The 18879-nt window shown below is 53.2% G+C and overlaps 1 protein-coding gene across 1 annotated transcript in view; it reads left to right on the top strand.

Annotated features, from left to right (window-relative positions):
* Positions 1–18879, top strand: part of ASTN2 (astrotactin 2) — a 315518-nt gene that overhangs the window by 184199 nt on the left and 112440 nt on the right. Inside the window, exons 14-16 of the mRNA XM_033077837.1 lie at positions 12419–12543; positions 12890–12994; positions 14401–14580. Coding sequence (XP_032933728.1) covers positions 12419–12543; positions 12890–12994; positions 14401–14580 — 410 coding nt within the window. The remainder of the gene's footprint in view (positions 1–12418; positions 12544–12889; positions 12995–14400; positions 14581–18879) is intronic.

The raw sequence follows: 18879 nt of genomic DNA, 5'->3' as shown, positions 1-18879 counted from the left end.
TGCTGAGCACCAAGTGGTTTCCTTCTCCATATCCAGGGAGGATGGCTTTGGAGGATTGCCTGCCAGGCTGTGCCCTGCTGAGCACCTTCCTGCAAACTGGAAATCACCTTTCCTCTGCAGCTCACTCCCTGGAGGATGCTGCTCTCCCCTTTCCCGCTTATAAAACAGGGCTGCTGCTTCTTTCCAGCCTTGGGGAAGGGAGGGGAGCAGGTTGGAGGTGGTGCTGAGGTGTCTGAGGTGTCAGAGGTGCTGCAGGCAGGGATGGGCACTGCCCCAACTGCTCCCAGCAGGCTCTGCCTCCACACAGCTCCCTTCATGCTGTCAGATCACGGAGAGGATGTGGGGAATTGTCATAATATTGATGGAGAGTTTGGACAGTTAATTTTAAATCTGTCTCTTCTTCCCCTCGATGCTTCTCATCCCTTAATAAACCAGCACAGCGGGAGCAGGGTGAGCTGGCAGCTCAGAGCCATCCCTGGCAGGGCTGTTTTGGGAAACATCTGCACTCACCCACTGCTCACCTGGTGCCCTCCCACCCCTGGGTGCTGCCAGGGACTGGGATGGGGGCTCAGCTGGGTGCAGCATCACATCTGGGTGTGAGAGGCTTTGCTGCTGCCACTGGCCTGGAGCTCACAGGCCAGCCCTGGCAGGGACATCCTGCTTCCCCCTCAGCAACACATCTGTAAGTGGTTAAATTAACACCATTCTCCCCTATTTTTCTCCCTCTCTTTGAAACCTCCAAGCCCAGGAGTTATAATTGTGCTGTTTATTATTCCCGTGCTGGCGAGCCCAGCGCCAGCCCCTGCACCAGTGCCTTGTTTACCTATTACCCTTCAGGCCAGGATAATGGATGGATCTCTTTTCCAGTGGCTGCCTTCCATTTCATTCATCTTTTTATTGTTTGGTGCTGCAGTTCTATTACCTGTTCACAACTTTGAAGCCTCAGACACGCTAGTTGGAAGCAATGATGTCTTTCCAAGCCAGGCTGATGCCTCATGCCATGGTCCTGAGTGGCAGCTAATGGGTTTTAGGAGTTTAGCAGCTCTGTGGAGGTGGGATCTGCTGTGGGATGTATGGGATGTTTCAGAGCCCACAGACACACACTGTATTTTGAGCACATCTTCACTGGCCAGGCTCAGCAGTGAGTTTTTTTTTTTTTTTCCCAATCCAGTGTATAAATGACTAATGCAGTTAGCACAGCATTCCATCAGTTAGGTCACTGTTGCATCCCATTCCATTTCAAAGTTCTCATCCCACCAAAAAGTGACAGATTGTGTGGCTTTGAGCTGGTGTTGCCCAGTCTGCAGCCACATGCTTCTGCAGGAGGTTGGGACCATTTCTTGTTGTACAAAAGCAAAAGCAAGTGTAGTGTCAGACAATGCAGGGGTCTAGGGTGGAAGAGATGCTTTGTAACTGAGATTGTTCAGATACTGGAGGTTCTCAGAGTGGTTCTGCACCAGGTGCAGGTAGGATTTAGGAAATGGACCATCACATCTTTGGTGAACATGGACATGGCCATCACAGCCACCTCCTGCTCCTGCTGCTCCATCCCAGCTCTGGATGCACCTCTGAGCTGCTCCATTTCATTCCTGTCGGTGCAGGTAGCAGGATAACCTCACAGAGTGGGTCTCTGCTGTTTGGTCATTGTCTGTGAGAACCCCACTGCTCCCAGCATGTGCCTCAGCCCAGGGAGGAGGAGGAGGAGGAAGAGGGATGGCCATGGTGGAAGCTGCCCCTGCAGCCAGAGCCCAAAACTAATTGTACATCCATGGTCATGAGGTTTAGATGAGGAAGAAGTTACTCAATCAGAAGGTGGGGAAGCCCTGGCACAGGGTGCCCAAGGAAGTCATGGCTGTCCCTGGATCCCTGGAAGTGTCCAAGACCAGGCTGGAAGGGGCTTGGAGCAGCCTGGGACAGTGGAAGATGTCCCTGCCCATGGTAGGGGTGGAAGGCTCTTACAGACACCAGCACAGTCCAGAGCCAAGGCACTGCTGTCAGAGACAGTGCCAGCACCCACTGGAGCTGATGCTATGTCATCCACGGGCTTTTCCTGGCTCAGGGACCAGAACTTTCCTTTCCCTGGCAGTGGAGCAGCTGCCCCCGCAGTGAGGGATCCAAGGGAGCTGTTCCTCCCCCCACACCCCTGCTCCCACTCCCCAACCCCAGCCTGCACAGATGTTTGTATTCTCTGCAGCTGATGAAAATATTCATTATCTTGTTAGCGGCTGCTGCGGCGGGGGAAGAGCAGATTTGCATTCCCACAGCTGATCCCGCGGCACACACGGAGCTGCCACGCAGCAGCACTGATGGGGCTGTGCCAGGCTGGAGCTCCCTGCCCTGCCCAGGACCATGAGCATGGCAGGGAGCAGTGCCAGGGCAGCACAGAGGGCAGGAGGAGGATGGCAGAGTGCCTTGGGGCTTGGTCTGTGTGTTAGCTGGGTGGGAGGCACTGAGGAGCAGTGCTGGTCCCTGGGCAGGGGGATCTGAGCCTGGGAATGCTGCTGAGGTGTCTGTGTGTATGGCAGGGCTGTGTCTCCTGGCTCTGGAAGCTCTCTGTGGGACAGGAGGTGCAGGATCTGGGGGAATGCTCATCCCTTGGGAAGGTGGCACACAGGCTGTTCCTGCCCTGCCATGCTCAGTCTGCTCATGTCCCCTGACCCATGTCCCCATGCAGCTGTCGGGGGCTCCCTGAGGGCTTCTGAGTCCACCTCGTGAAAAGTTGATGGTGACAGCCATAAGGATTTGGGAGAGAGGCCAGCAGTGTGCCCAGGTGACCCAGAAGACCAGTGGCACTTGGCTCGTACCAGGAATTGTGTGGTCAGCAGGACAGGACAGTGATTGTCCCTCTGTACTCTGTACTGGTGAAGGGCACCTCAAATCCTGGGTTCAGTTCTGGGCTCCTCACAAAAAGAAGGACATTGAGGTGCTGAAGTGTGTGCAGAGAAGGGAATGGAACTGAGGAAGGCTCTGGAGCACAAGTCCATGAGGAGCAGCTGAGGAAGCTGAGGGTGTTTAGCCTGGAGAAAAGCAGGTTCAAGGAGAGACACAGAGGTTGGTCTCTTCTCCTGGGTGACAAGCAATAGGACAAGATGAAACAGCCTCAGGTTGCCCCAGGTGGTGCTTATACTGGATATTTGAAAAATTTCTACACTAAAAGTGGTGTCAAACCCTGGCACAGACTGCTCAGGTCAGTGGTGAAGTTATACCATCCTTGGAGGGATTCAAAAGGATGTCACACCTGGGGACATGGTTTAGTGGTGGCCTTGGCAGTGCTGCATTAATGGTTTGACTCGGTTGTCTTAAAGGTCTTCTCCAACCTAAATAATCCATGATTGTGTGGACAGGAGAGGAGGGATGAGAGCTTGGCACTGGGTACTTGCAGAACCAAGAGCTGGGCTCTTCTCCCCTCCTGGGTTTGGAGATCCATGTGCCACCCCCTGCTTGTCACTGCTCCCTTCATGGTGCCCAGCACTGCCAAGCCTGCCTTCACTGTCCCAAGCTCCTGTGGCACCCAGGAGTTTTCCCTTTCCCTGTGCTGTGGGGAACAGTCCATGGGATGGCCCCAGTGGCCTGCTGGCCTTTCCCATCTCTGACTTTTATGATATCAATTATAATAGTGCTACTGCACAGTTAATCTGCATTATTAAGAGATGTGGTGGAGATTGGTTTTATAATAACAGCTCAGATTTATGGAGTGCCTTTCATCCCAGGGGGCCCTTATTGGCTTTATAGCCTTGCAGAGAGGAATTGCTGCTTCTTCCTTCCTCATCTCACAAGAGCTGCAGCTGCTCCTGGGCCTTGGGAGCTCTGTAGCCACTCAGGACACATGAAAATACAGGTTATGTTCAGCTGAGAAGCGAGAGGAGAGTGAGACAGGAGGGTTGGAGGCAGTAAATTGTGACCACACGACTTTAGATTGTGATAGCAGCATTTTCCCATCATTGTATGGGCGCTGTGCTGGTCCCCATTAGCTGGGTGTGGGTTTGTGCTGCTCACACCATGGGGCCCCTTCAGTGTCACCTCCAGGGACAAGGCTGACATTCAGCAGCCCTTCCTGCTCTTCCTTGCTACTGCAAGCACTGGTTGATGGAGATTCCCCATCCAGGGACTAAATCAGCTTGACATTGACTTAGCAATGCGAATCCTTGCTCCAGGCAATGCAGTCAGGAACAGTCACCAGCGTGGGGACATCTGAGCACTCCACAGCTATGCCAGCTGTCGAGCCATACCTGCTTCTGAGGTAGCAGCAGGGCTTGGATGCAGTCCTCAGTGCAGCAGAAAATCTTGTCTTCATTTTTCCCATCCCAAGTGTTCTCTCCAGAGGTGGAGGATTTGCTGCTCTGCCTCTTGCAGTGTAGCTCATGACTGCATAAACCTAAAAGCAAATGCTGGGTTTGGGCTTGGGTCCCTTCAGTTGTAACCAGTGTCCCAAAAGTGGTGGAGAAGCTCTGCCTGGAGCCCTCCTGTCCCCTGTGGCATAATCCAGATCCCCTAAATCTTCCTCTGCACCTGGTTCCTGGGCAGGGTGATGTGGTTTGGATGCTGGTGGCTCTGCAGAGGAAAGCTGGAGCAGGTGCTGGACAGGCCCAGCATCCCTGACCCTCCTCCCTGTGCTGTGCTGTGCCCCTACCTGGGCTGCAGGAGGAGTGTCCCAGGGGCTGCTGCCTCCAATAACAACACCCTGGAGATGATACTCGAGGTGTTTGTGCTGTCCCCCAGCACAGGCAGGGCAGCCTGTGTGCCTGGCCCCAGCTTTCCAGGGAACACTGCCACTCACCATCTGTGGGCAGCAGGCAAACATCTGGAAGGTGTGGCAGCACTGCCACTTGTCATCAGGCACCAGGGGTGCAATGGCTGCAGAGCTGGGAGGAGGGAAGGGATGTGGGGAGTGCTGCAGGCACCTCACTGAGCCCAGGAATGGGGCTTGGCTCCTGGCACCACAGCTCCCTGGGAGGGTGGCAGGGGTGAGGTCACTGCAGGTGCTGTCACCTCACCCTGTGCATAGTTTTGTGGTTCTGTAATTAACTTCACACACAGAAACACAGCTCTGCAGCTGCAGTCACAAATGCCAGCTCATTCTCTGTATGCTCTGCCTGCCTGACAGTGCTGCTGCTGTGAGGTGTCCCCTGCCTGTCCCTGTCCCTTGGGAACACCAGGCTGGTGACAGTCCGTGCTGATAGAGCCATGGGCTGGCCAAAACCCCTGCATGGACACCTTGGGCAGGCACGGGGGTCACCCTGGGCTGGGATGGTGGCACAGGGATGCTGGCACAGCTGGAGCCCACACTGGAGCACAGCAGGTCTGGTGTGGAGGGGAAGTGGCAGCAATAACTGTGCTGAAATGACATTGTCGGAGTGCCAGCATATGAAATGTGTGGTGGTATTGCAGCCCTGCCATTGCCTGTGGCTGTTTTTCTTCTGCTTCTAATGACTAATAGAGAGAAGACAAAACAATTTCTATTAGTTTCTCCCACGCCGCAGTGGGTTTCTTATTTTCCAAACCTCATTAGAGTTTGTAATACCATGGTGGTAGTCAAGAGCAGTCCGAGTCACCCTGGGGGGAGAGAAGAACCGAAGAGATATGATGTGCAGCCCAGTATTAACACTGCTCCTGGCTCATTTCCAAGGTCCCTCCTGATTCCTTTCCAAACCTTTACGCCTTATCTTCATCTTAAAGGTTAACAATGAAGCTTAGGAGAGGGAGAAAAAAAAAGAGAAATGTTTAAGATCTCAAATTGTTAAAGAGAATGGATGTGTGTGCTGAGTGGAGAGCTGAGTCTGGATTTACATTGGAAAGGCAAACATTAATATTAAAAGGCTTGCTTGTGCTTCCCAGGGCACCACAGCTGGTGTGTGGGTTTCCCTGGAAAACCGGGGCTGCTGGTGCACAGAGAAGCCATGGGCTGCAGAATGCTGTGCCCAAATCCCAGAGGAACTGGATGCAAGTCAGGCCCCAGCCTCCTTGGGAAGCCCCAGCAGGTAGTCCTGGCTCCCCTGGAGTCAGTGGGAGTTTGGCATTTGTTGCCTTGTCACAAACAATGCCAAGGGAAGTGCCAGGTGTGGAACTGCTGGAACAGCACTTGGGAAAGGATTGCAAACAGCACCCAAACAACCTGTGTGAGAGGATCCACAGCCTTGGCTCAGCTCAGAGCTGGAATCAGCACCCACAGGACGTGTCCAGCCTGGCTCCAGCTCTCTCAGCTTGGACAAATCATTCCCAGAGGGACTCTGGTCACCCTGCAGTGGCCACAGCCTGGTGGGCAGGAGCTCTGTGAGCTGCTCCAGCTCTGTCTCATCCTCTCCATCAGATTGTAGAAGAGCTGGAAGTCGCTGAACTTATGGGAGCTGACAAGGTCAGAGCCTCTGGCTGTCAGTGATGACAAAGCTAATGGAGGGAGACACCTTGAAGAGCAGATAGATGGAGCAAGACATGGATCCTCCTGGCAGACTCTGAGCAGCTCCAGCCCCTTGCAGATGAATGGATTTGTCTCCATCCACAGGTGCTGGGCATTCCCCAGACCTTCCACTCCAGGAGGGATGGCACACAGCCCAGATGTGTCATGGTGACCTTGCTGCCATGTTCTAGGCTCAGGACAAGGCTGCTCAACCACTGTGAGGGTGGGCAGGGCTGGCACAGGGTGCCCAGAGCAGCTGTGGCTGCCCCTGGATCCCTGGCAGTGCCCAAGGCCAGGCTGGACATTGGGGCTGGAACAGCCTGGGACAGTGGGAGGTGTCCCTGCCATGGCAGGGATGGGATAGGATGGGATGAGCATTGCAGTCCATTCCAACCCTGTTGGAATCACAAATCTGTGATCCTATGATTATTTTGCTTTTCTCCAGCCATGAGTGTTTCTGATTGTTGCTCAAGCTTCTCCATCTCTCCTCTCAGAGAGAATTCCTTTGTGTTTCCTTTAGAAATGGATTCAGGAGATGCACCTTTTCTCCATGGTGGTGATTCATGGGCTGCATATTCACTCTCAGTACCACAGTGTGGGCACTGCTGGCTGAGTGTCCTTCAGTGCTCAGTGGTGTTGCTGGGGCTGTGTGGCCCCAAGGAGAGCTGTAGTATTTGGGATGTTTGGGAAGATCAGGTTCGGTGTTGGCAGGGCACAGTGCTGACAGGAATGGGCACAGGAGCTCCCAGCCCCACAGAGGGTTTTGGGCTCAGCCTGGGGTGTATGGAGGGGATGGTGAGCAGCAGCCATGCAGACACCTCACACCAGCCCAGGAGCACCAGCCTGGTGTGATTTACCTCCTGAAACACCTCAATTTAAATGCTAATTCTCCCTGATCCAGGGGTAAGACAGCTGTTGGATAATTCCAGGCTGATTTTTGCTGGCACTGAAGTGGGACACACTGGGGACATGGACAAGCACAGGGACAGGTCCTACCCACAGCATCAGGGGCTGCTGGAGGGATGCTCCTGGTGCTCTCCTTTTTCCCTGCAGCCTGGTCCAACCACACTTCACTGCAAACAGTGTTTAAGGCTGAGAGCTGGGGAATGAAGGGGCTCCAGAACCTGGCAAAACCTGACTGGTCTCTGCTCTTTTATCCTGTCTTGTTCTACAGGAGCGGGGCCTCGCTGAAATTAATGCTCAGTAAATTTGGAGTAAGTAACTGCTGCTTCACAGGGCTTGCATTAAACCTTTATAATTCACCAGTGCCTGAGGTCAGGGAGACATGCTGGGGGAGATTTACAGTGTGCTTACCTTCTCCTAAGTGCCTGTGGCAACAGGACACCCTCTTTTCTGTTTCCCAGTGACTCCAGATCAATTTTTTTTTTTTTTTTTTGGTGATGACAGGCTAAAAGGAAGCTATTTCTCAATGTCCCTGTGTCAAGCTGGGCTCTGCTGATCTTGCAGCCACCCCAGCAGGCAGCTTCTCCAAGGGAAATTTGGGTGAAAAGCTGGCACTAAATAACCTCAAATCCATAGTGTTCTCCACGAGCCATTGTGGGACAGAAAGAAGTAAGATTAATAACTCATTCTTTGCCATTCTCTCAGGCTTGCATAGCAGAAAGGGCGGCCCTGGAGTAGTCACTTTGCTGAACATAAGCTTGCTGGATGATAATGTGATTAACATTTGTAGCTGTGCTGGCTCAGATAAGGTAATTAAATCTCACGCTTCAGGGCATAAGCTAATCACTTGTGGGGTCATTTTATATATAATATTTATATATTTACCCCACCATGAATAAACTTGCCCAGGTGCTGTGGTGCAGGGTGTGCATCCTCAGGCAGTGTTGGGTGGAAGCAGGAGGCTCCGTGTCAGCTGATGCTTGGAATGTGCAGAGGGAGTTTTCCAGCTGCAAGGAAGGCTTGGTTTGTAGAGTCCATCCTCAAGGCCATGTCCTCTGGGAGCAGAGTGCCAAGGGAGGGAGTCACAGCTGACTGAGCTGAGGAGGAGAAGCTGCTCCTTCACCCAGCGGTGTTGCTAACAGGAAAATGAAATGCATGTCAGTCACCAGCTGATCTTTGCCTGCTGCTGGCCAAAATCCCACTGCCAGCTTGGCTCTGGCTTTGAGCATCTCAGCAAGGAGACAAGGTGTCCCAGGGCCAGCAGAGTCGTGCCATGGAGCAGAATCTGGCAGACATGGCCCAATCCTGGAAGACCACTGCACTCCAGCCCCTGCACTGGGCTGTCCTGCTCCCCCAAACCCCATTTTGCCCTGGGATTTTGGATCTTTCTGGAGGCTTCCCATGGGCTGTGGGAGCTGCTGCCAGCACTGCAGAGCACAGCCATGCAGCCCAGCGCTGCACCACAGCTCTGCTGCATCACCTTGGCTGTGTTATTAAAGGTCACAGTCCCCAAAAACCAGGGCTGGTTTGTGTGTCTGGCTTCAGGAGGACAGGAGAACAGTGGCACAGCAGGCTCTTGCTGCCTGAGCCCTGCTCCTGGTGTCTGAGCAGCTGCTAATTGCTGCCACCCCACCAGCACCCTGAGATGTGGGAGCTGCTGTCAGTTGTCTGTGTCACCCCAGGCAATGGGTGGATTGTAGGACTCAGCTGAGGATACACCAAGTGTCCATCAAAGGCAAGACTTTGAACTCAGTTTAATCCAGCAGCTGCCTTCCTCCTCAGCCCACCCTGCCAGTATTGGAGTTGTAAAGCCTTTGGCCATTTGACCTTTCCCAGCATCAGGCTCGTTTATATGGAATCAGTTCCCTCCAAGGCAGGCACATGCTGTGTTTGGATGCAGCTGGGAGAAACTGCATTTCCTCCTGTAAAGACTCAGTATCTGCAAAATGCCTTGGGAGATGCTCAGATCCCCAGCAGGAGAGTGCTGTGCTGGGGAGTGGATTCCATGTGCACAGAGCTGTGTGCTCACTGCTCCAGTGAGTCCCGGGCAGCTGTTGCCCTGGGGAGATGCCAGGGGCACAACAAGAGACACAGGAGCATGTTGTGGGGCAGGCAGGTTTGTCTGCATCCTGGCTGATGCCACTGGAATAACCCCGTGGACCCCAGACCTGCCCCTGCACCCATGCAGAGGTGCCCCAGCTGGAGGCACGTGTGACAACATGTGCACAGGGATGCTGTCACATCCCTCCCCTCATCCATGTCCCTTCCCCTTGCACAGAGCCTGATGGCTTTGATCACAGCTTCCAGAGAGCAGAAAATTCTGGCAGGAACTCTTTTCTGTGCCTCCACAGTGAGCAGCAGGGTTAGCAGAGGTGCAAGCCACAGGGTTATCAAGAAGGGCCTGTGGAAGAGGAGCTGAGCCCTCTGCCAGCTGCCAGTCCATGGAATGCTGTGCCCTGGGCACAGCCCAGCAGCAGTGTGCCCTGCCTGGTGTGTCCCCATCACCCTCCTGCCCCTGCAGGCAGTGAGGACTCTGCAGAGGGGCTGTGCTGTGCCCACACCTCTCCCAAGGGTGCTCCCCCTGCATGGCTTTGGCTCATCCCTGCCTTGGCATGGCAGGGAGCAAGAGCCTGGAGGTGAGGAGAGCTGGAAGAGGTGCAGGAAGGGTTTGGCAGCAAGAATGCATCATAGAAGTGCTCCTGAAGTCCTGCCTTGCACTGCTGCTCCCTCCCATGATGGAAGCACATTGTGGGCACGTGCCCACTCCTTACTCCCACTTGTCCTTGGTTTTTCCTTGGCCTTTCAAGTGTGGAACAGCTGAACAAATGGATAAGAGTGGTCCTGCAGAACGTGGCTGTTCAGTAAATACCTTCTCATAGAGGCAGCAGCTCTGAGCAGCAGCTGCTGTGTGCAGGTTCCCTCATGCCTCAGCTTCTCCCTCCTGAGCTGCCCAGGCATGGACCACCAGCCCTGGGAGCTGTCCTGCTCGTGGATGAGCTGGGATACGCCCAACAGCTGCTTTACAGCTCATGGCATGGGTGGGTGCTGCTGAGATGGCTCAGTGGGGGCAGGAGGAGATGCTGCCTCTTTCTGTCTCTGCCCCATGTCAGGGTGCAGGGTGCTGGATGAACATGAGTTCCTGGCACCTGTCATGTATCTCTTTGTGTCCCTTGGGGCATACCCAGTCAGTCCCCTCATGTGGGACAGCACTTGGGAAGGTTCCACCACCCTCCTCCTGGAAATCCCCTCCTGATCCTCTCAGAGTTGGGCAGGCAGGGACCCTCCTGGCCCCTGTGCTGATGCTAGTGCAGGATGAGCTGGCCTGTCAGGAAAGGCACAGTCCCCATTCCCCAGGAAGCAGGCAGGCTCAGGGCAGCTGCATCCCACTTTCCCAGTGCAGCATCAGCTTCTCCATGGCTTTGGGATTTGGCAGTGCTGGTGTTTTCCCTGTTCTGCTAAGGCAGAGCAGCAGACACCAACATGCTTCTTCCCCTGTGCCCTACCGACTTGCCTTATTTTGCAGCCCTGTTTCCCACCACCCACACGGCTCCCAGCTCTGGCAGTAATTGCAGTTCCCCATTTGGAACTGCTGTGACAGCAAAGGGCTCAGAGCAGCAGAACAATCCACCGTGGGGATCCCGTGCCCAGCGGGATCAATCGGAGATTTGTGAGCACGCTGTGAGTGAGAGGCTTTTCCCCTCAGAAAAATAAAGCACTTTTTCTTTCCTGCACTGAGGCAGTGCAGAAAGTGAGGCTCCTGAAATGGGAGTGTAGCATGAGGCAGGCTGCCTGTGCAGCCAGGGAAACATGGAGTGGTTTGGGTTGGAAGGGACCATAAAGATCATCTTGTTTCAACCTCCCTGCCATGGGCAGGGACACCTTCCACTGGAGCATATTGCTTAAAGACCCATCCCAAGTCTGGCCTTGAACAATTCCTGTGCCCCACTCATGTGTCCCTCCTTGTGCTCCTCTCCTGCCTTGGGGCTGGGAACAGCCCCAGGCTGCTTGTGCAGGGCTATGGCTTCCTGCTCACCTCTGGTGCAGGTTGCAGTGGCCACATCTTGGCCCCAAAGGTGCCACACCATGGAGGTGGCCAGTGTGTCCCCTGTTGTGAAATGATCACAGGGTGATGAATCATCCCCCAGGGACAGGCTACAGGGGGTAAACCCAGGGAAGGTGAGTGAAATCAGCAGCTGTTTAAAGGAAAATATATTACAAAAATGCAGCTGGGGCAGGTGGTGCCAGTCTGAACCTCCCCCCAAGCTCCTGGGGCTGACCTGATTTTGCAGGAACCTCCCTTTCTTCTGCTCTGCTGCCCTTTTGTCTCCACACCCGGAGGATGCAAAGCCTCCTGGCCTATATTTTGGCTCTAAGATCAATATTTAAAATCCCCCCTCCTGTTTCCCTGGCGCAGGCGCGAGGCATTTCGCTTATGGGGGAGGCTTGTCTCCCAGAGACCTGTCTGTTCACCATTTCAAATAATTTCCCTGGTACCGTTGTTCTAGAAACAATTCATTAGGGGCCTATTATACAATGTTATACCTGCCAAGGTTAGAAAAGATCCTGCATATGTGGTAAAATTGCACTGTGAGCTGTACACGAGAGTGGGTTTTTTTTTTTGTCTGTCTGTAAAATGTACTTTTTCTGCCTTTTGGAGAGTGAGTCACTGGTGGGGGGGAAAACAGTGGGGGTGATGATGCTGCCTGGGGAGCCTCAGCAGAGCTTGGTCACTGTCCCCATGAAGATGCTGCAGGTGGAAAGGGGCAGTTTTGGGGTGTAGCAGCCGTTCCTCTTTCCTTGCCCCCTCTCCAGGGGCTCAGTTTGAAAATCTGGGCCAAACGCAGTGGCCAGGTCCCCAGGCTGAGAGCAGTTCCATATTTCTGGAGCACTAATGGAGCTGCATTCCTTGGGGAGCTCATTAGGCACCACCTCAGAGGGCTGCACAGCCAGGGCTGGCTGGTGGGGAGGCTGCAAACCCCATCCCCTGGCAGGAGATCCCTGCTCCAGGAGATGTCCCCCACCCTCCTGAGCCGCCTGTCCCCGTGCCACCAGGGCAGCCCAGCCCTGCTGCCCGGCCGTGCCCTGCATCGTTGCTTTGCAGTTGTCTTTTTCTCTCTGCAGGGAGAATAACTTCATCAAGGACTTCCCCCAGCTGGCTGATGGCCTCCTGGTGATCCCCCTGCCCGTGGAGGAGCAGTGCCGTGGGGTCCTCTCGGAGCCCCTTCCTGACCTCCAGCTGCTCACAGGTACGAGCTGTGCCCAGGCTCAGAGTCCCAGGGGAGAGCACAGGAGGAACAACCTCTGTGGATCCCAGTGTGGCTCCTGAGGGGCATCATCACCTCTTTGTGCCATCCTTCCCATGGGCCTGGGGTAGAAATGATCTGAGGGATGTGTGAGTCCATCCTTGTGAGCTGCTGCCAGTCACAGCCATCCCAGTGCTGCTCCTGCCAGCAGTCTGGGGAGCCCCCAGCATCACCACTGAGGTCTCCAGCCCTTGCACCACCCCATTTCTCACCCCTGCAGCAAGGTGGGAGCATTCAGCATTCCCCAGAGCATGGGCAGCAGTGTCACCCACCTGCTTTTTCTTTGCAGGGGACATCAAGTACGATGAGGCCATGGGGTACCCCATGGTGCAGCACTGGCGGGTCAGGAGCAACCTCTACAGGGTGAAGCTCAGCTCCATCACACTCTCTGCAGGTGAGGGATTCCAGGGGCAGGGAGGTGTGTGCCTGCATGGCTGGGGGGTGCTTTTCTGCCCCAAGCATCCCACTGACATTTTCCATGCTCTGTTCCCAGTGCTGCTGCAGAGGCAGGCAGGGAGATTTGCTTCCTTTTTGACAGTGGGGGAAACCGAGGCAGGGAGTTTGTGCAGCAAGAGGTGAGGTTAAAAGCCAGGAGGAAACCAGTAAGCAACTAGCAGGAAGGATTTGTTTTAGGGTGGCTGTGTATATGTGTTTGTACAAAAAACAGTCAGTGCCTTAAAATGGTGGTTTCAAAAGGAACCAAAGCATTTGGAAAAGCAGGTCATATAAAGCAGGAGTCACAGATGAAGAAGGGGTGGGTGGGAGGATCCTGCAAATGTCAAAACATTTCACTGCCACGTTTTTATAGCTACACATTTTGTTTCAGAAATGCTGAAACATTTTGTTGCAACCTGAAATGTTTTGCCTTTTCATTTCAAAATAGCATTTTTTATTTAAAAATCAACGATTTTTTAAATGGAGAAAGAAAAAAAAAGATTTAGTGCAAGCAGGCTGCGCAGCCCCAAAATGAAATAACCTGCTCAGAGCTGAAAAAAAAATACGTGGGTTCAGCTCAAAATGAATTATGCTGGCTTTTTTATTAAAACAGCCTTCTTTTTCAATAAACCAACCAACCAACCAGCCAGATAATCTCATTTTGGTGACAGTTATGACGTATTTTCTTGCAGTATGTTTTCCGTTCCACCACTGAACCAAAACGGTGCTTTCAGCCAGCTCTAAGTGATGCTGAAGTGCTGTGAAGTCACCAGTGTCTCCAGGATATTTCACCTCCATGGAGCAGCGAGGCTCCATGTCCTTGTCCCATGCCAGAGGTCCCTGCTGTCTGCATGGATCTTGCTCCAGTGATGCCTTGACCTTTGCACACCCACAGAGCTGCCACCAGCCCAGCCCTGAATGTCCCTCTGGGCTGTCTCCAACTTTCCTAAAAATAGTTCCCAGTTGTGCTGGGTGTTTGCACTAGGGATGGAACATCTCTGGTTGTGGATACAGCCAAGCAAAGGCCAGGCACATCCTCTGGGGAGAGTGTTAATGATGTGCCAGCAGCCTGAAGAACAGGCAAGCTGGCAAGGACAGAGTGTGTGTGTCTGTGTGTGTGTGCGTGTGCATGTTCCCATGCACAGCCCTGTAACATTATCTGAGAAGTCTCTTAGGGAGAGGAATCATAGAAGGAAGTCAGAGCCACACCTGGGGTTATAACAGGTTGTGGATTCCAAAGGATCAGGTGGAGGCAAAAGAGGAGGAACTGCACCCATGTGGGGCCTTGTATGACCTGAGCAGGGAACCTCTGGGGCTCCTTCCCCTTCCTGGCTGACCTGCCCACCCCCTGCCTCCATCCCACAGGCTTTGCAAACATCCTGAAGATCCTGAACAAGGACAGCAGCCGGGAGGAGCTGCTCTCCTTCATCCAGCAGTTTGGCTCCCACTACATCGCGGAGGCGCTGTACGGCTCCGAGTTCAGCTGCACCATCCACTTCCCCAGCAAGAAGGTCCAGCAGCAGCTCTGGCTCCAGTACCAGAAAGGTGAGGAGGGGAATGGGCAGGGGCACAAAGATCAGGTGTCATGTGCTGGTTTCCATCCATCACCCCCATTCCCATGCATGCACCATCACCCTGCTGGCTGGTGGGCTCAGGCAGGAGGCTTGTCCCAAACTGAGTGCCCACTGTGAGGTGGTACATGTCATTGGCACCATCCCTGAGCCACCCTGCCTGCTCCTGCCCTTCAGCTTCCACACTCCTTGCCCAGGGTGACCCCTTTCCCACGATGGCCCTCATGTGCCCAGGGTCAGCTGATGGAGATGTGACATAAATGAGCTGTCTCGGAATGGCTTTGTTTTATTGCTTGTGACAATGACAGTCTTTAAGGAAGTGCATTAAATCAATAGCAGACTCATTGTGCTACACCATAAATAACGAGACACATCATTAAACAGGGCAATAAACTTCAGGACTTTGAAGTAATACAATTAGGTTATGTTTATAAAAACTCCCTTATCGCTGTAGCCTTCCATTTGCCAATTCATCTCTCTCCTCCAGGGACTCGGGGATATTCCCTGGCTCTGATATTTTTCTATTCAAGAAACATCTGTGGTGTATCACAGAGCCCACCTTAGGGCTGATGGTGACAGAGGTCATCAGGGCACTTGCATCCTGCTCTGGTGGCACTGCCTTGCTCCCTGGAAGCCAGCAGAGAGAGGTGTTCTCCCACACTACCTCCCTGGCTCTTGGCTCATTTTCTTCTCCATTCTCCCAGTGTAGCTGGTCTTGTAAGCGTATTTATAACACCCTGTGCTCGTTTGTTTGGGTTTTAAATAGTGATAAATGAAGTTTGCCATAGCAATGCCCCTGTTTAGCAGGAGAAGGCATGTGGAGGTGGGTTGTTTATGTACTCATGGTGCTATCCATCACTCGGGAGCACTCCCTGCAACCCAGGGGCAAATGTGTTGGTGGGGAGCAGACCCCGAGTGCCCCATGGTCCCAGAGCCATCACCTGGGACCAAACCAAACCCACACAAGGGTTTCTCAGGAGAATGAGAGGAGCTGCTGCAGTCCAGGTCTGGCACAAGCACTGCTGCTGTTCCAATGCTGGGGCCAGAGGGGACATGCACAGCACTTGATCTGGTGGTGAGATATCTCCCATTCCTTCACTCTCACCTCCTCCAGCGGGGCAGTGGTGGCTCAGGGCTCAGCCACAAGGCCCTGCAGTGCCACAGGGGCTTTGTTACTGAAGCAGTGCCTCAGTGACAGGATAATTTCCTTTTTAGTCCATGGTATGCAGCGAGGTGGATCCCTCACTACCCACCCAGGTCCTGCCCCCACTCCTGGAGCTATGCCTGGCTGCTCTGGCATTTCTGGGGCATCCAGAGCATCCTTTCCTGTGGATGATACAATTCCTCCAAAGCCATCTTCCCCTGGCCCCTGGAACTTGCTATAATAGATAAGGTATCCTAGATACCAAGGTTGAGCCAAATTCCTTAAGAATTTGGTCACTCTCTAACACTTTGGAAGATAATTGGTTAGAAATTAGTCTGTGTAATTGGTCAGTTCGCCTTTAGAACTTCTCACTTAGATTGGATGCTGTTTTATAGCTAAATGTTAGCACCCTCTGGTCCTGGTAAATACCACCAGGGACCAAAAAAGGAAAGCCACACTTTCCCACTGCCTGTGAAGCACCAAAGCACTCATGGCACTCCAGGGATCCCCTGAGGCAATGCATGTAATGCCTGGATATAAACCTTTCACTGCTGATTGTGCAGCCTTTGGGCACTGGGTGCTGCCCCCCTTGTGTTTTGTGCATGGCTCCATCTGTGCCTTTGGTGGCTGGTGGGGCTGGTGAGGTTGAACTTTGGGGCTGTGGGCAATGCAGAGGTACTCAGTGTTGTATTCAGCTTTTTGATGACCAGAAAATGCTCTTGGAAGGACATTAAGGATGTTCAGGGCTCTTGGGGAGATCAGAGAAAATGTCCTGGGAAACCCAGGGCTCTGTCCCAGGGAAATCCCAGTTAGCCAAGAGAAAGAGTTTGCTGTTCATGGTACATGAATTTTATTCCCAACTTCTCTCCTGATTTACCCTCATTTTGCCAGTGACATAAGGCAGATCTGAATAAATAGCTCCAGCTAGACAGTTCTGGATGCCTTCTGCACTCAGAACAGCTCTGGCCTGCCGGGCTCCCTGCTGCTCACCAGCCCGTTCTCAACTGCTCAGTGAGCACACATATGCATCAGCTCTAATAAATATAAAAGTAGGGCCAGAATAACTGTAATTTTTTCGTGGACAAAACAAGTCACAAGAGGAGGGGGAGAGAAGAGTCTCAAGCTAATTGGAACAGCACCAGCTCTGAGAAAAATGCACATTACGGGGTGTTCGCAGCACCGCACCAAATTATTTTAATATTTTAATCAACTTCATAAATCAATCGCCAGGCCTCAGGAGGAGGCCTCCAACAATAAAGGCACAATCTGAGCATCAAGCCCTAATTGAAAACACGGTTTTGAAGAGAAGCTCATGCCGCTGGTGCCAGGGCAGGCGCTGGCTCCGAGCCGGGGCTGGAGCTGCCCCAACGCCGGCACAGAGCCTGTGACGTGGGTCAGGATCTGCAGAGCTCTCCCTTCTGCCAGGGCAGGGAAAGGGATCTGCCTCTAGCCAGGGACAGCACACAGCTCTGCCTGGAGCAGGGACTGCTGTTCCCTTCCTCCTGCAGGGGTGAGAAGTAGGGGGAATGAGGTGACAGAGCAGCCTGCCCTTGTTCCTGAGGATTTGCAGGGAGAGCCAGACAGGCACGGTGGCACGGCTGTGGCACACCGAGCTCCTTCTGGACAGGCATGGGAGCATCCCCCAGGCTCCCTCACAGGAACAGCCTCAGTCTGTGAGCACACCAAAGCAAACTCCGATTTTACTTCATGCAGAGTGATTAAAAGCCCATTTTTTGGGCTGCTTGCTCTGGCCCTGTGCAGCCAAGCAAGGCTTTAACACACTGAGTGGCCTCCAAGCAGGGACCTTGAGATCGACCCAGCCATTGATCTGTGCCATGGGAGCCCACATCGGTTTTCTTCCCTGGTGGAGCCAGCATTTAACACTCACAGTGCCTCATTAAGTTGGTAGCACTTGTGTGAGGACCTTCATTTGGCAGCTGGGACAAATGTGATGTCCTCAGCCAGCTCCTGCTGTGTGTAAGAATGTGCTGGGCCTGGTGGGATGCAGGGAAGCAGCTTTGTCACAGTGGTGCTGTGGATAAACCAGTGTGGGTAACACCCCAGAGTGCTGGCTGCTGCTGAGCAGTGCCTCCATGGCATCCACACTCCCTCTTTTTCTCTGTTCTGTCCCCACAGTCACTAGGTTGGGGTGGATGAGGTGTTGGCAGATGACACAGCCAGGACAGCTGATCCAAACTGAGCTGTTCCTCAGCACACAGTGCCACAATAATAAACCTGGAGGTGGAGGCTGGGAATCACCCTACCTCAGAGATTCAGAAATTGTACATCAGGGAAGAGAGTGATCCCTCCATCCAGCAAATCCCCCCGCTGGGAACCACTTCATTCACTGATAAAAGTTCATCAGAGACCTGGTTGCTCTGTGGTTCCTCATTATGGCTGGTGAGGAGGAGAAGAGTTGCTTAGGGAAGGGGAAGAGCTGCTCTGAGTTCAAAATCTGGCAGACCTGGTGATATTTCTGCAAAAGCTGTTCCAGTTTGCTTATTCCCACTGGAGAAGCCCAGCTGGAAAGCAGGAAGGGATGCTGATGGGCTCAGGATGTGTGTGCCTGGGTGGGGGAGATCCAGAGGGTTTCACTGCCCAGCTGGGAGGTTACTTTAGGTCTGCAGTGAGGGAAATGTTTGTTTTTCTTGAATTTCCTATGATCTCCAGATAGAGTTTCCTTGGCTGAGGTTCCCTGGTCACGCTGAGTACTCAGCAAGCTCAGCCTGTGGTTGCTGCAGATGGGAAAGATGTTCATGTTCCCTCTCAGGAATCGATCTTTTATGGGAATAGTCCATGGAGGGGCTGTGTCCTGGCAGGTCCTGTCACATTCCCTAAGCCTTTCTGCTCTCTGCCCTCCCCAGTACTTGCTTCTCTTCTCTCAGACCACGCTCCATGAACTGCATTTACCTATAAGAGGTGACAGCTTTCATGCTTTCTTGTGAACTCAGCAGTTTTGACAGGAGATCTTCATAAATATCCTTCACAAAATTAAGGCCAGAGCCTGGAGCTCTGCTAAAGTAGCAATCCCTATTCCTCTGAGTGAGGCCTGTGGCTCCCTCCTGTCCTTTCAAGGCTCTATTTGTCTCCCTTCAGGCCTGATACTGCCATTAACACAATTAAGATTGA

The sequence above is a fragment of the Catharus ustulatus genome, chromosome 21, assembly GCF_009819885.2.
Source record: "Catharus ustulatus isolate bCatUst1 chromosome 21, bCatUst1.pri.v2, whole genome shotgun sequence".
Taxonomy (NCBI): domain Eukaryota; kingdom Metazoa; phylum Chordata; class Aves; order Passeriformes; family Turdidae; genus Catharus; species Catharus ustulatus.
This window is presented reverse-complemented; position numbering and strand designations above follow the sequence as displayed.